This window comes from Epinephelus fuscoguttatus, linkage group LG13, assembly GCF_011397635.1.
Source record: "Epinephelus fuscoguttatus linkage group LG13, E.fuscoguttatus.final_Chr_v1".
NCBI lineage: Eukaryota > Metazoa > Chordata > Actinopteri > Perciformes > Serranidae > Epinephelus > Epinephelus fuscoguttatus.
The window spans coordinates 19516598-19531107 of record NC_064764.1 but is presented as its reverse complement, the minus strand read 5'-3'; the positions used below and the strand labels follow the sequence as shown (position 1 = coordinate 19531107).

Here is a 14510-nt window from a genome sequence, read left to right as displayed (position 1 = left end):
CTTTATTGTAATGATAACACTGCACAGCCTTGATAGCATAATCTTTGGATAACACACCGCTGTGAAGCCTCTCATAAATGTGGGTGCAAAGCAGTGAGGTAAGGTTTTGTTTCCTGTAGCTGCAGACATAGATCCTATCAGCGACCCATGGGGGCAGTTTAAAGATAGTAGAAGAAGAGTAGCTCCCACTTTGAGATCACTGTGACTGCCATGTGCTATTAAACTAATCAAACTGCGGTGCAATTAGGAAATACGACCTGCGTTGGTGTTAATTAATAGCGACAACACGAACTTATTATCTTACTGAGCGGCTTCAATCAGATGTTACATCCCTGCGAAGACTCCGGAAGGCGGAAGGCGCCGTTGCCTAGCAACCGAGCGGCCAAACAAGCGTGAGCAGCATCTGAGGAGATAGACAATGTGATATGATTAGCAGCTCGACACACTAGCGTTTCATGCTAATTAAACTTATCTTTAGATATCGTCTGATAGCTATAGAGGTAGATACCTTTAGATGTTTGTATTTAATTTGATATAAAATGGCAGGGAAGAAGAAAGAAGCGAGTCTCCAGGTTGTACACACACAACATGGCGTCTGTGATGTTGACCAGAGTCCTCTATGATGATATTTAAGCTTAACTTTATGAAACTGTGATATTCTTTTTTGACTCAGGCTTCTGTGACAAACCAAGAGCAGTGGGAGGAAATGCTTGCAACCAAAGGTTTAACAGGTAAGAACTTAAAAAGTAAAAGTTGTTGAAATGACTGTTGACATGACCCTTTAAAAGTGAACACACAGCATCACAACACTAAGCATCTGTCAATGCTGTTGTATAGTTGTAACTTGAAAAAACAGTATGTGTGAATGAGCTCTGTCATCGTGATAGTAATTTATTGTATGCTGCTGCCCCACTGTGTTCACTGGGATAACTGCATACTGAAGCCTTGCACCACACACACTCACACATTACTGTCTCTCCTCTAGTTGTAGACGTGTATCAGCAGTGGTGTGGCCCCTGTCGAGCTGTGGTCAGTCTCCTGCGAAAAATAAAGAATGAACTGGGTGATGACCTGTTACACTTTGCCACAGTAAGCCCTGAGTAAAAGTAAAATGTGAAGAGTTTATATTCAAATTTGTGAGGGAGCAGCCCTAAACTTATATTTGTGTTTGTGTGTGTGTGTGTGTGTGTGTGTGTGTGTGTGGTGCAGGCCGAGGCAGACAGCATTGATGCTTTGGAAAAGTATCGAGGGAAATGCGAGCCCACCTTCCTCTTCTATGGGGTGAGTGTGTGTGCGTACAGCATATAGGCTACTGTGTGCATGCTTGTACAGTATAGTACGGCACATACAGTATAAGCCATCAGCTCTGTGTGTTTTGCCGTTTTCCCCCTTTGTATTCTACTGATGTCCTAATATTTCCACTCACAAGTTATTTATATATTTATCTGTTTATTTTCTGTCTATATTTCTTATTCCCTTTCATCATGATTCTGTAATGCTCAGATGTGTAATGATGTAGGCCAGGAAATAGGGCCGTGAATGGAGTCGTGATCTCTCTGGTGGTGATGCAATATGCTGCCCATTATTTCATTTGTATTATTAATTCTCTTTTATCAGAATTGTGCTCATTCCTGAGCCTGTACTTTTTTATTTTGATGTTGTCACAGACTCATTGGGGTTTTTTTCTGTCTTGCTTACATGCGTCTGTCAAAGCCTTTCTGTATGTCACTGCTTGTTTTACAAATGCACAAAACATAAAAAAGGTCTTTGTGTTGAATAACAGGGTGGGGAGCTGGTGGCTGTGCTGCGAGGGGCCAACGCTCCTCTCCTTCAGAGGATGATTGTGGAGGAGCTGGCCAAGGAGAAGTTGGTCCTGGAGCAAGGTGGTGAACGCAAAGGGGTGAGCAGCAAGATACACACACTTTCACATACAGAGCGCAGTAATCCGTTCACGCATATTTATATTCTAGTGCTGAAACAAATGGCCTTTTGCACAGCAGACGTTTTGACTTGTCATAGCAGGAAGAGCACAGGTGTTACTAATACCATTAATGATGACGTTCTTTTTAAGTGTCCCTGTGAGCAATGACAACGTGACAGAGAACTGAAGTAGCTAAGTGGAATTCAGCCATCTCAGCCATTAATTGTATTATCTACACCTGTGACATATTAAAATGTCTTTCCGTGAAAACAGCCAACAGCAGTCAATTAATCGATTAGTCAATCTGCAGAAAATTAGCGATTATTTTTTGCGTTTTATCCTGATCTTTTAGAACAAATATGAACAAAAACACAAACACCACCCTCCATGATAAACCCACCAGCTTACAATCAGACCAAAGAAAAGGGAGAAAACAATGGTTGCTGGACAAGCCAATATTTGTTGATGCATGTCATGATATGCTATATCACAGGCACAGGCTGAAATAGTCCATACACTGTCATAATACTGTACAGACAACCACACTCATAAATCATGCACACAACTAGGTTACAGCCAAGTCCATTTGCTTACTGATATAATCAGAACAGGGGCCCCATATTTATGTAATTTTTCATGCAAAATGAAAAACACAATGCTAAAAATGATCGGGTTCCAGCTTCTCACATGTGAGTATTTTTTGCTTTTTGTGCAGGGGTTAGGCTCTTTCTCTGGGTTATGGTGACATTTTGTCGAGATGCAGAATTTTGGCACTTCACTATTAAAGGAATACGTCACACACAAAAAATGATCATTTATATGTCAACTGCTCACCCTTACGTTACGTTGAATTCTTGAAGAAAACTGTTTTTCTTGCATGCCTTCAAGATCAGCCAAGAATCCAAAAACTGAGAAATCCTTGATTAATTGAAATAGAAGGGGGCTGCGTTTACCAGCAGCCAATCTTGGAACCCATCGGCTACAGTATCTGTCAAACAACCATCAGTCTGTGCGGGTGATAACCAGTATTTCAGTCTGATCCGGTGAAGCCAGCAGATATCCAAACCAAGGCCTGGTCATTTCAGCCAATCTCTATAAGTCAATATCTGCATTTGGATGCAGATAAAAGCTAATTCAAAGCTAACTTGTCATCAGACTGTAGCCAATAGGTTCAGAGATTCCATTTCAACAATGCGTTCTGTCTTTCCACACAGTCTGTTTACCAGCAGTTAAAACGTGCTTGGTCAGTACTACTCGGAATACAAACCAGAACACTTAGAATACCAAAATCTTGTCCCGTCGCCTAGAGAGTCGCCGGATTCTGCATCAGCAGCAAAATTTTATCAAAAATATCAGTCTCCAAACTCTCACTTAACATAAATAGTCCTATGCAAGGATGATTAGCGCTCCTGGGCAGGCGTACGCATTTGAACTCAATGCTTAGCAAAGTTCAAGTGCACACGCTTGCCCAGGCGCACTACTCATAGGCTGAATTGTTTTAAAAGGTAAGGGTTTGGAAAGTGCTGAAGACATGACTGGATAAATGAAACTTGAATTTTGCTGCATGAGTTGTGTGAGAGTTAGTAAATGGATGTTTTGTTATAGTTTTTCTGTTTTTAAATGCAGACTTCATTTAACTCCAATTCATTAAGAAGTTTCTCTGTTTTTGGATTCTTCGTTCACCAGGGAGGCATTCAAGCAAAATGGTTTCCTTCACAAATTCAATTTCACAGGGCTGAGTAATCTGAGTACTTGGAAAACAAATAATCATTTTGTGGGTGAAATATTCCTTTAAAGATTTTTTTTTTTTTTACTGTTGGAACAAAACTTTTGTTTACTAACAAGTTCAGATTTATCAAGACAATACCTGGAAGATTAATAAATATTGAAATAATCAAAAGCTGCAGCTGTAGTTTACTCAAAAAAGAAAGGATGTATTAAAGTGTTTATCGACTCCAGTGTTTACTGATTCAGTGTTTTTTATTTGTCTGTCAGATTAAAGATGAGGGTCTGATGGATGATGAGCATACAGATGAGGAGGAGACGCCACAGCAGTCTGAAAATGAAGAAAGCATAATTGGTACTGTGGAAACAATATAATCATATTAGTGGTCAATTTATTTTGGTCATTAGCATTATTGCTGGTAATGTGGTTACTGTGATTACCGTTGCTGTTTACCAGCGTCATCATGATTCTGTTTACTGTTTTATCTGCATTACTGATCATCACTCAGCCTGTCCTTTTCTCCTGTAGTTCCTGCCAGTAAATCCTACACAGTTGCCATCATCAAACCAGATGCTGTTGCTCACGGCAAGGCAAATGAGATCATTATGAAGGTGCGCACAGACTAATGCTGCTCACATTCTGAGAAGACAAGATTGTCTCAAGCATTCCTGCTGACATTAGTTCATTATCCTGACAATACTCCCCTGGCTAGATCCAAGATGCTGGGTTTGAGATCCTGGCCCATGAGGAGCGCACGCTGACTGAGACTGAGGCTCGAGATTTTTACCAGCACAAAGCAGAAGAGGTATGGTGAGAACAGAATGGAATAGCAGCAAAAAGGCACATCTCACACAGACGTGACAAAACATTTGACAGATAGAGACACTTGTGTTTGCATCTCACTGCAGAGATTGGCACAGTAGTCAAACCGCTGATGGGTTCAGTGTATGTTTGTGAGGTTCGTCTGGGCAATTTGAATTATGAGTCAACATCCTAATGGGAGAGCAGTCACGACCAGTGCAAAAATCATTTCAATTAGTTTGCAATACATCACACTTCCATCTGCATTTCTGCACAGGGCTCAAAATAGATCCGCTGTGTAAGCAGCTTTTTTCCCCTTTTTTTTGCTTATTGCGCTGTTTGTGATGAGACCAAATGATTAGAGATTCAGAAATACAAAACATATGAGGAAAGGTGGCTATGTGAAGCAATTATGTCCGTAAAATGATGCAGTATATATATTGCTTTTGCCTTTTAATAATATATCCGCACTAATTTTCTTCTGTCTCTTCCCGCCTAGAAAATGTAAGGCCTGATTCAAGATGTAAAAATGCGTTTGTCACATTAACACATGTGTATGCTCTTGTCTCTGTGTGCATGTGATGGTGGTTTGTAGGCTTGCTTTGAGGACTTGGTGCAGTATATGTCCAGTGGTCCGTCCCATATTCTGGTACTCTCTCAGGTTGAGGGCTCAGCTAACGTTGTGCCAGCATGGCGTGAGTTTATTGGCCCAGCAGACATAGAGGAAGCCAGGAGAGAGAAACCAGAAAGGTCAGTTACTGGAAATTATACATATGCTACATCCATAAAAAGAGTCGTGAAAACATCAACAACAGCATAACCACTGTAAGATATGTTACGATCCCGTGTTTTTGTAAAGAACATTTGTTTATAGTATTGAGATTTGTTCATGCACAGTTGATTGCAACAGTGTGAAACAATCTCAGGATTAAGTCTGGGAAAACGAATGAACAGCACATTCTCGCCTGCTCTGTCAGACACACCCAAACATTATGCTTCTCTCTGGTGGAACACCAGCCGAGCAACCATCTGCTCTCCTCTCCTTTCTCCCCCCTGGCTTCCTGCAGCTTGCGGGCACAATACGGCACACAGACACTGTTCAACGCAGTGCACGGTAGTGAGGACATCGACCAGGCCAGCAGGGAGCTCGCCTTCTTCTTCCCCAACTTTAGGACGGCCTCAGTAACGGAGCAGGATGGGGAGGAAGAGCGTGTGGAGAGGACACTGGCTCTTATCCGGCCTGACGTTGCCAGAGAAAACAGAGGTGGGGCCCATGCCAAATGCACAGGCACCAGTATACACACAAAGGTGGTTCATACTGACATGGTGGGGCTGCTTCTTGATCCCCATGGAAAAGGTGTTGAATGGAACAGGTGTAGTTCCAGATTTTTTTTGTAATTGATAACAACAAACAAACTATGGCTATCTATATCAAAACTATCAATTATTATCATTAGCTAAAACTAATGCAGACTAATAGAATGCAATAAATAAACATTATGAGCCTTTTTTAAAGCACATGGTCTAAAGGTCATGGTGCACGTGCATTTAAGCTGTGTCCAACTCCACTTTTGCCAGTTAAACAGCGCATAATCTGGGTGCAAAGTAAGGTGCAAGGGGTTGTATTTAGTCCCTTAATTGATCATAGGTGTGTTTTGGGTCAATCACAATGTCATCTCTCACTCCCTTTAAAAGTCAGGTGTAGCAATTTGAAGAGGTTTTCTGCTGAGAGCAATGCAATAAGAGTGGTAATGTCACTGCAGCAGATATATTTGGACATTAAAGCAGCAAAACTGGCCCTCAAAGTGGCGGCTGCATTGGTCTGAAACTAGCATTAACAATTGCTGTACACTCCTTTGCACAGGGTGTAAGATAACTTTCATGAAAGTAGGATTTATCGCAGGACCATTACTTTGAAATGCATTACCTAGCTGTACCTAATAAATGTAAATGAGTGTAAATTGTGTTCCGCAGAGGAGATCTTAGCTCACATCCACAAGTCAGGCTTCACCGTGGCTCTCCAAAGAGAGGTGATGTTGACAGAGGAGCAGGTCAGACACTTTTACTCCCAACACGCTGAGCAGGACTACTTCCCTGCATTGCTCCAAAACATGACCAGGTAACTTACACACTTACACGCTCTTATAAAATCTAAAGAGTAGTTTGTTACTCCTGATGTGCATTAAACATGTATATTTACAGTGGGCCGGTGCTAGCTTTGGCATTGGCCAGAACGGGGGCTGTTGATCACTGGAAGAACATCCTCGGTCCTTCTGACGTTAATAAGGCCAAAGAGGAGAGTCCTGAGTGGTGAGTGATGTGTGGCTTTATTTACACAATTAAATGAGCCAAGAGAAGTCACTGTGGTATTATTACTGATGGAATTTTCACTGTTGATCTATCTGACCGCTTGTTAGAAAGAACTCTACATTTTTATTTGACCTTTTGTTTTTACCTTGTCAGGTATTCAAGGTGGACATAGACACGTTTTTTTGTGTTAACTTATCATTATGAACTAAATGTTGAGTTCTCAGTGTAATGAGTATAGAATGGTTACACCATCTGCGCTTAGACTGGTACCTATAAGCCTCGCTTTCCCTGTGCAGTTCTGTTAGGCAACAGGAACGATCTCTTGGAAAAATGAAGGCTCCATTTACAGCACCGAGGAAGTGCGTCAACCATTACGCAACCATAACAGGAAGAAGATACTGCTTTTGTTTGTCCCACTAGGTATCTGTAGCTATCCCAAGTTACAAAAGAGTATTAATGGAAGTACTTTGCAGTTACAATCCCCAGTAGAGGAAATGGCGGAAGGCTCTGGGGAAGATGTAAAGCAATCAGGTTGTCTTTGAGACAGCGGAGCCAACACCTGGAAATGCTTGGGGGGGTTTCCACTTTAACTTTTCAGGTTATTATATACAACCGTTTGATTAAAGGTCTAGAATGTAGGATTTATTTGCATCTAGTGGTGAGGTTGCAGAACTTAAACTTCCCCTGTGTGCCAAGCTTGTAGGAGAACTATGGTGGCCGAAAACATGAATGGCCTTGTCTAGAGCCAGTGTTTGGTTTGCCATTCTGGACTACTGAAGAACAACTTGGCCTCACTCAAGACGTCGATGTTTAGTTTCAGGTGATTATAAACTAATAGAAACATAGTTAGGAATATTATACACCATTTTTTCCAATAGATGCCCCTAAATCCTACACGCTGGACCTTTAAAGAAAGGAAAGGTATTCTGCAACCACACAGGAAGAGAAATGTACTAGATAACAGTTTCTTTTCTGACAGTAGTGCAGTCATAAGACAAAGATACATTTTAGAGATGAAGGTGTATTGTGGTCTCCCTCTGCCTGCAAAGCACCAAGTTCACTCCAGTTTCTGTGTTTTCTTGAAAGGCAATCTTAAAAATAAAGACAATCACTTGCTGAGGTAGAAGCAAACAAGGCAGGCTGAGCCAGAGTGAAAGAAAGTACAATAAAATTACACCACTTCATCCCAAAATAAACCATCAAATATTAGCTATTAGATATAGATGGCACCTAACAGTCAATCATACCTGTGATGCTGACTTCTGTATCCCTCATCACTCAGTCTAAGGGCCCAGTTTGCTGTGGAGAATGAGCCCATGGGCCTGCTGCATGGCAGTGAAAACCACGAAGAGGCAGAACAAGAGATCAACTTCTTCTTCCCTAAACAGCAAACACTGGCAGTGATCAAACCTGATGCCTTCGAGGAACACAAAGGTCCTCTGTCGTCATTCAGAACAATATAAAAATGTACCTGTGTTTATATAAATGTGTACAGGTAATCATATTATCTTTATAATGTGTTTTCTGACTGTAATAGACAAGATAATGGAGGAGATCAGTGGCGGCGGTTTCCGTGTAACGCAGCTGAAGGAGATGGTGCTGTCGAAGGAGATGGCTGAGGAGTTTTACAAAGAGCACAGAGAGAAGCCTTTCTTCAACCAACTGGTGGAATTCATGTGTCGGTTAGTCTATCCCTGAACACAGCCACAGGAGAGGGGCAAAGTGACCACAGCAGACCTGCCCTAATTCCTGTTGCCGCTGGAAGTTTTAACAGCACTTTTAACTGTAATCTTAGCTGCTTAGAATCAAGACAGCCTCAGGCAAGCGGCTAGGAAGTCCATCTCAATTTCACTCTTTGTCCCACCGCACATCTAGATTTTAGAGTTATCTTCCGCTCCGATTAGTCCCTTCACTCGGTTGTTACACAACTGCTTGGACACAATGAGCAGAGAGATGTGTGCAGCTGGGCACGTCAGCCGGAGAAACTACCTTTACTGTCGCTATCCCTCAACATCAGCTCAGGTTTAGCATTAATTGTAGATTTATATTCTAACCACTGTATAATGTTTTACAAGGTTATTTATAAAGCTAAGGTACCACTTTATCTCCTACAGTGTATTTAAAGAGTAACTTAATACCAGGCTGAAAAGCAGTGTTTTGCTGCCCTCTTTGGTTGGAAGTTTCAAGCCTGTGTCACCTGTTGGGTGTGGTCAGAAGTTTGCTCTGTTGCACCTGTAACCACACACAGCAGTGATGTCACATGGGTATCAGAGTACACCAGTAAATCACTGCAGCCAGGTGAGAAGATAAACTTCTGATGCTTAGGGGAAAAAAAATCAAGATTTCTAGGGGGGCAAGTTATTATTTATGAAATCACATAGAAAGCACTGATATGGTGATACTAAAAATTCAGTGACTGAAATGCAGTTGAAACAGCTGCCACATTTCAAGGAATACTTCATTCACAAAATTACAATTTGTATGTCAGTTACTCACCCCATTAATTAATTCATTAACCGTAACTGCTTGTCCCGTTGGGGGTCACCGGGGGGCTGAAGCCTATCCCAGCTGACATTGGGTGAGAGGCAGGGTACACCCTGGACAGGTCACCAGACTATCACAGGGCTGACACATAGAGACAGACAACCATTCACACTCACATTCACACCTATGGGCAATTTAGAGTCACTGGTTAACCCAACCAACATGGCTTTGAAATGTGGGAGGAAGTTGAGGAACCTGGAGAAAACCCATGCTGACACCGGGAGAACATGCAAAGTCCACACTCTGGATTCAAACCAGGAACCCTCTTGCTGTGAGACGACAGTGCTAACCACTGCACCACCATGCTGTTGCATTGATTTCATGATGAAAACTTTATTTTTCTCGCATGCATCCACAAACAATCAAAACACTGGGAAAATTCTTCATAAATTGGAGCAAAGGGAGGCCATGTTTAATGACAAGCCAAACTATATATCAAAACATGCATTGACAAACTCTCACACAAGTCTCATTATCCAGCCTTGAGCTTAGTACATCCTATCTTACTATTTAAAACACTTCTGCATAAACAGTTTCACACATGGACAAGTAGCCATTTGAACTCTGCTCAATGATGTGCACAATCAGAGTTCAAACACACACGCTTGCCCAGGTGAGCTACTCGTATGCAGAAGTGTTTTAAATACTGAAGTTTTAAAGAAAAAACGTGTGTTTGTGAAGCACTGTGCATACGACTGGATAAATGAGACTTGGATTAAGCTGCACCAGTTGTGTGAGAGTTTGTAAACGGATGTTTAGATAGAGCCAAGACAGCTCTGTATCATCAATAATGCTTAAATTTAAGTATGAGATTTCACTTTATTAAGCATAATAAACATTTTACAATTGCTTTTAAATTTCTGGCAGAGCTGAGACTGGCAGGGGTTACACGTCTCCAACTAGCAAAGAGGCTCTTAGGAAGTGAAGTCATCAATATTTTTCTCCATTTTGGAATTCTTTGTTCACCACGGAGGGACGAGAGAGGAACAAAGATTCTTCACAAATTCAATGTAACATCATTTTGTGAGTGAAATCTGTCCCAGTTTTAAACAGGATGTCTAGACATCTTTTATCTGCTATTCACCAAATTAGTCCTAAGTGGGAAGGTGCAGTCAAAGGCTGCTCATTGCAACAATAGAAAGTGTCACATTGTGGCTCTTGACAGTTTAATTGCATTATTCTGTTGATTAATTTCTGTGTAAAAATGTTCTCTTGTCATGCTGAATTTCAATTTATATCCATGGCAACAAAGACCACACTGTAGTGGGTAGCTGAACTTTGATTGCAAAACTACTAATAAACACAAATAATAAAGCGGGCAGATGCACAGCTCTCCCTTGAATACACTGACAGTAAGTAGTTAAAGTTCATAAGTCATTTAAAACCCTGTTTATTATATTAACATACTGTCATCGTTTGTTTCAGAGGGCCGTGTCTGATGCTCGTCCTGACCAAGGAAAATGCAGTGGAGGAGTGGAGGGCCATGATGGGCCCCGCAGACCCTGATCAAGCGAAGGAGACATCTCCAAACTCTCTGAGGGCCCGCTTCGCCTCCAACATCCTGCAGAACTCAGTCCACGGCTCCTCCAACGAGCAGCATGCAGAGGAGAAGATCCGTTTTATCTTTGGTGACATCTGCTCAGACGCAGAGCTCACCGGTGATGGAGGGACTGACACAACCATTTTAGGTAATCATATGATGTCTGTGACAGTCATTTCCATCTGGCACACCATCTGGTTCCACATAAATAACAATTTTGTTCTTGTATTTTTTTCATGTTTTTTGAGGTTTGATATTTCTGCCCTATTCCTGCTAGAAATGATATTTCATCCAGCTATATTTCTTACAGTTATAGTTAAAAATACTCCAAACTTCACTTCTTGAAATAAAGATCAATTTCTTGCAGCAAAACAGCAGAACAGTTCTGCAAATGAAAACACGGGAACATCAAGGTCTCCAACTGAGGACATGTCCAATAACCATCATGAAGGTATGCAGTGAGTACGGATAAAGTTTTTTTACTGACATGTTAGCTGTCCCTATTCAAGGGTTTGATCCTGAAAAAGGCCTGTTGCTGCCAAAGGCTCATACAGGCATGCATAACTAATATATAGTATCCCACAATCCATTGTGCACCAGTCACTTTAAGCACAGGCAATTAGTTTTGTGACTAATGGAAAGCAGTCACTGGTAAATATATCCTATTAATAAGACCAATGAAAAAGCCGCTGCAAGTGGTGAAAAATGGAAACTGGGCATAAACTCCACAGTGGGATATATTGATACAGTCAGTGTTTAGTCATAGTTAGGGGGTGTGGTGAGGGTGGAGACAGCAAGGGGGAAAACAGTACATTTACTATAGCTATGATTAATAAAACTTAGCACATTATCAGTACCCCACTGTCATTAATGCTATGATATAGTAGGCTAGCGTGTTTTAGTCAATTCCATGCACACATTATAGCAGCGCTAATGTTGCTCAATGCTATTAGCCTGTTTTGACATTGTGCTTCTATGTTATCACGCAGGGGGTTTGCACCCTCAAGAACTACATGTCCCTGGAGGCTCACAACTTTTTCTACCAATAGCTACAACAGTCTGAATAAAGTGTTAGATCCATTTTGTTCAACAGCCCCCAAATCTCAATCGTTAAAGCCACCAGACTCCATTCAAATTAACAGTAATTTTATCATGTATAGAGCCAACATGTTTTCCCACCCAACTTGGCAATTTAAGGGTTTATTTCAATGAAATCAGAGGTGGTGATTGTGATAACAGTGGAAAGACAAATTTTTATTTTGTTTCTGTAACTCTGAGTTAAGTGTATTTTACAGTGATAAAATTACCATTTATTTAAATGGAGTCTGGTGGGTGTGACAAAAGTGATTCAGGGCTGTTTCTGGTTAAACAAAAATTATCTTACTCTTTAGCATAAAGGTATATCTCTGTAAGGATCCTTTCAATAATCTTGTCAGACACTTGTAATAACAATCTGAGCCTGTCGGGCAGAAACAAGCACTTTTAATGGCATGCTGTTGAGTGCTGACATCATAGCCCAGCTGCTGCTCTTGCTTGATACAGGACCGATTTTAAAAAAATGTTTAGCTTGATATGGTTCTTATTACAGGTTTGAGTGTTGTTTTGTCATACCTTTAAAATTTCGACAACTGCGTCTGTTGTCATCATCAGGAGCATGATGTCTGGTCACGTGGTTTAAAAAATGTTGTTCCCGTTAGTCACTTAAACACAAAAAATAGGGTCCAGTTTTAAAATACCCTTTAACTCTGTATTTTGAAGCGTGATTGACAACCAGAAAGTCACACAGCAACTCTTCAGCAAGGTAACAAATGCTTTGTCTCCCTCCTGGTGTTGAAGGATGTGACATTTTGTTGGCATTCCCATAAATACCAGCTGTATCTATTGTTAATCACAGAACATTACAGTACAATAGATGTTACCTACCTGTATGTAAATATAGTACTGTTAACCTGGTCCACTATTTGCCATGTTCCATCCATTAGTATGGTAACATGTCTCAGGTTACCACTGATATTTAATCTTTGTCAGCTGTGTCAGCCTTTAAAATGTTAGCGTACACTTTTGATGTGGAATGCCCAAAAACTCAAAGGATCCATCTCCTAAATTGGGACACAGCTATTACAGCATCACATCCTGGGAGCTGAGAGTAGCTGCCAAGTAGATATGTCTCTTAATACTGACAACTCAGATAGCTTCCAAGAGCGAGAAGACGTATCTCTTCTGATACCGAGAAAAATGAGGCCATTGATCTTCATAATGTGACTTACGTGAGCTGGAATGGAGATGTAAACTGCTCTTACAGTCTCTTTGTCTGGAGAGTGAAGTAAATCTTGAACCTGCTGCATTGTGGGGATAATTGCAATTCAAATGTGCAATACTTTCTCATGATTCCATTTTGTTGAAGTACTAATGGGCTTAGGTGACGAACTGTTGCACCTCTGCGAGTCCTGAGGCTGATGTATTTGAATAATATAACGTTGCTGTCTAACACTGTTTTATTGGTTGTAGGATCTTTCTGTAGGGGGATTCATTCATGTGTGGTTGTCATTCAGAATATTTGATTTAGTTTTCCTCTTTACTTTACAGGTGACCCACATGATTCAAATCCTTGCAGCCCACAGACAGAAGGAAGTGACAATCCAGAGCACCCAAACTGAGTCAGCACACTTAGTTTCTCTTGTATTGTGGGCTTAAAACACAGTATCTTATACGTCACTCCATGAATCATGAAATAAACAGGAAGACTGGTGATATTTACACACTTTATGGACGTGTAGGTGGTGGGTTGATAACAAAGTGACCATATATTCTTCAGCCAGTTAAAGGAAGTACTTGTGTACTTGTTAAGTTTTTTACGTAATACTGCTCACGGCAGTTAAAAGTTTATAGACTTGTTGGCTTGATCCTAAGAACAGGATCATATGGTCACCACAAAGCAGCTGATAGTTTGAGGGTTCAGAGAGGCATTTAGTTGAATCCAGTCAGTTCAGTCTATCTTGGATTGGCTACAGTAAATTGTACTGATTTTTGTTTTAGTTTTCATTTTCAGTTTCAGCAACTCATACCATGATATTTACAATTTTGGGCAACACTTTACTTGAAGGTATCTACTTAAAAGTGACATGACACTGTCATAACTATGACATGACATGAACCTGTCAGGAACATTGTGTACATGTCAAACGTTTATGACTGCTGTCATTAAGTGTCATTTGTTTTTTTTTGTAATGACAAGTTGACATTGTTTGGGTTGTCTTGGTTATGACAAGTTGACATTAATCAAAGTAACATTACCATAAGTTGTCATTGTCATGATAAGTTGGCATTAAATTTGTTTGGGATGTCCTTGACAACTTGACATTTAATTCATGTCAAGTTGTCATAATCAAGACAACCCAAACAATGTCATGTCATCATAATGTTTATGACAAGTTTATGACAGTGTCATGTCACCCTTATGTAGATACCTTCAAGTAAAGTGTTACCCAAGTGTGTCTACTGTATTTCTTTTTTTTTTTTTTTGGTGTATCTTTATGGTTTATATATAATTCAACAAAAAAAGGAGAGTGACCTTTACTGACACTTAAAGTATTGATTGTAATGGTTAGAGTAAAACAGAAGTACAAGTAGGAAAAATGAATACTAAAAAAAGGGTGGAGTGTCAGGAA

At 40.6% G+C, this 14510-nt stretch overlaps 1 protein-coding gene across 1 annotated transcript; it reads left to right on the top strand.

Moving 5' to 3' along the window:
- The first annotated feature begins 386 nt into the window (after positions 1 to 386).
- nme9 (NME/NM23 family member 9) lies at positions 387 to 14184 on the top strand. The gene is made up of 17 exons (XM_049594398.1): positions 387 to 572; positions 674 to 731; positions 986 to 1089; positions 1210 to 1281; positions 1784 to 1900; positions 3917 to 4001; positions 4176 to 4258; positions 4360 to 4452; positions 5044 to 5198; positions 5516 to 5712; positions 6423 to 6567; positions 6651 to 6758; positions 8041 to 8192; positions 8296 to 8440; positions 10728 to 10990; positions 11210 to 11293; positions 13429 to 14184. Exons 1-17 carry the CDS (start codon positions 540 to 542, stop codon positions 13497 to 13499), a joined length of 1965 nt encoding a protein of 654 aa, XP_049450355.1. The 5' UTR covers positions 387 to 539; the 3' UTR covers positions 13500 to 14184.
- The last annotated feature ends 326 nt before the right edge of the window (positions 14185 to 14510 follow it).

Coding starts and splice junctions, on each gene's coding strand:
- nme9 (XM_049594398.1), top strand. CDS start 540: ATGGCAGGGAAGAAGAAAGAAGCGAGTCTCCAG. Junction 10,991..11,209: donor GACTGACACAACCATTTTAG/GTAATCATATGA, acceptor AATTTCTTGCAG/CAAAACAGCAGAACAGTTCT. Junction 11,294..13,428: donor GTCCAATAACCATCATGAAG/GTATGCAGTGAG, acceptor TTTACTTTACAG/GTGACCCACATGATTCAAAT.